This window comes from Frankliniella occidentalis, unplaced genomic scaffold (genome assembly GCF_000697945.3).
Source record: "Frankliniella occidentalis isolate FOCC.00 unplaced genomic scaffold, Focc_3.1 Scaffold33, whole genome shotgun sequence".
NCBI classification, from domain to species: Eukaryota; Metazoa; Arthropoda; class Insecta; order Thysanoptera; family Thripidae; genus Frankliniella; species Frankliniella occidentalis.
The window spans coordinates 75,015-76,826 of record NW_026267163.1 but is presented as its reverse complement, the minus strand read 5'-3'; the positions used below and the strand labels follow the sequence as shown (position 1 = coordinate 76,826).

Below are 1,812 nucleotides of genomic sequence, written 5' to 3'. Positions count from 1 at the left end.
CCCCGACTGCAGCTGCTGCTGCAGTGCCTCTGTGAGGGCGACGACGGTGGCAGCGACCAAGTTACTGCAGCGAACTTGACGACTGTTTTGAAACTTTTAAAACGCACCCCGCGTGCCCGCGGGCGAGTTCGGGTATTGCTCGCTGTATATACTACGCCGTTGGGCCGGAAGAAATAAGAAGGGGGTGGTGGTCGTGGTTAGGGGGTGGGGATTACGGTGTTGGTTGCTGATACTTTACAGCCTCGGGGGACTCTCCACCGATCGGGGTCCCCCTGGAGCTGCCGAGTATATATATATTATTTATTATTATGACCGCGTGTATTATTGCAGTGTTATTTTTTTTCTGTCTATTTTTAAAATTTGTATGGAATCTGGAGGGACGCGTTTTCTGATGTGGCCGAATAACGTTTTCGTTTCATCACATCACACTGCAAGAAAGACAGAATATATTTCTCTCTCTCATTTTCCTCCTTGTTTCAGTGCCATTTTGTTCGTTTTTCCCTGCATTCCAGCACGGACGTAATCGATGGGAGGAGTGGAAATTCCTCGCCCGCGCAATTACCAGTAATGCACAACCTACCGAATGAACCCTCTGCCTTTCTGTCTTGGGACGTGCGTAACGAGTCTTTCGAGTCTCTCGATCCCTCCACCCCTGTAAATCCGGGGTGTCTAGCAGGTAGGCGACAGTCGCCTGACCCGCAAAACTAGGCGACCTATGTCGACTATCTAACTCTTCAAATTTCGAGAAAAACTGTTCTGATTTCGAGAAAGTCTCCTCAAAAAATGGTGCAATTTTCCTTCCTTTTCGAGGAGACTCCCTCAAAGTTTCCTGCCGGACGCTCACCTGTACGCAGACGTCGACCTGATGCGATGGTGTCCGCTGCGGTGTGCTGTGCTGCGGGTGGTCCCGGCCGGGGTCGCGCGGGCCCGGTCCTGCAACACAAACAACAGACACTGATGAGACTTTGAAGACGGGCCGTTACCCTGCTGCCACTGCTGCCGCCACTGCTGTCACGACCATTGTGAAAAATATCTTAAGATACATAGGTTTGTACGTTTGCAATTTATTTCAATTTAAAAATTTAGGAACGCTGACGGTCATCACGCCCTCTCCCTCCTACGCGCTCTCCCCGTGCGCTGTTGAACACACTACAACCCCAGCGCAAACTCTCACAACTTGCTCCCTCTGACAGTGTAGAAAGGGGCGCGGGCGAGGGATGCGTGGCCCCTACACACTATCACCCGGTAGGCCGCTCACGGGGCGACGTCATGCAGAGGAGTGGAACGTAGGCCGAAGTCAGAGCAGCAAACGGCACGTCACGTGAGTGGCGGGCGGTGTTCGGTCCACGAGCCAGTATACAGTACGTACATCTGCGCGCGAGACCAACGAGATTCACCAACAGGCACGTGAGCAGGCTGTCGAAAGACTTCTCTCTCTCTCTCTCTCTCTCTCTCTCTCTCTCTCTCTCTCTCTCACTCTCTCTCTCTCTCACACACACCACTCTCTCTCACTCCCTCTCAGAGCAAAGTGCTTTCCCACGACCTTTTCCTTCATAAGACGCACCCGCGACTTCCGCCAACGACGACATTTTCTGCATTCGAAAGCAAACACATGGTGTGCGCTGCCCCCTCCTTGGGGAGCTGGCCCGGCCAGCCCACCAGACCTAACCCAAAGTGATTCTCATAATTCAGGCAAGAGAAAAATCCACACACACACGCAAAAAAAAACCCCACAACATAGAAACAAGGCGCACCAGCAAGCGAGCGAGTGCGTGAAAAGGAGAGCAAAAAATTGCAGTGAGAGAAAATGAG

At 52.3% G+C, this 1,812-nt stretch overlaps 1 protein-coding gene across 1 annotated transcript in view; it reads right to left on the bottom strand.

The window, feature by feature from the left end:
* Window positions 1-1,812, bottom strand: part of LOC127749126 (uncharacterized) — a 73,523-nt gene that overhangs the window by 8,243 nt on the left and 63,468 nt on the right. The window contains exon 3 of the mRNA XM_052265968.1: window positions 845-933. Within this exon, the coding sequence (XP_052121928.1) occupies window positions 845-933 (89 nt within the window). The remainder of the gene's footprint in view (window positions 1-844; window positions 934-1,812) is intronic.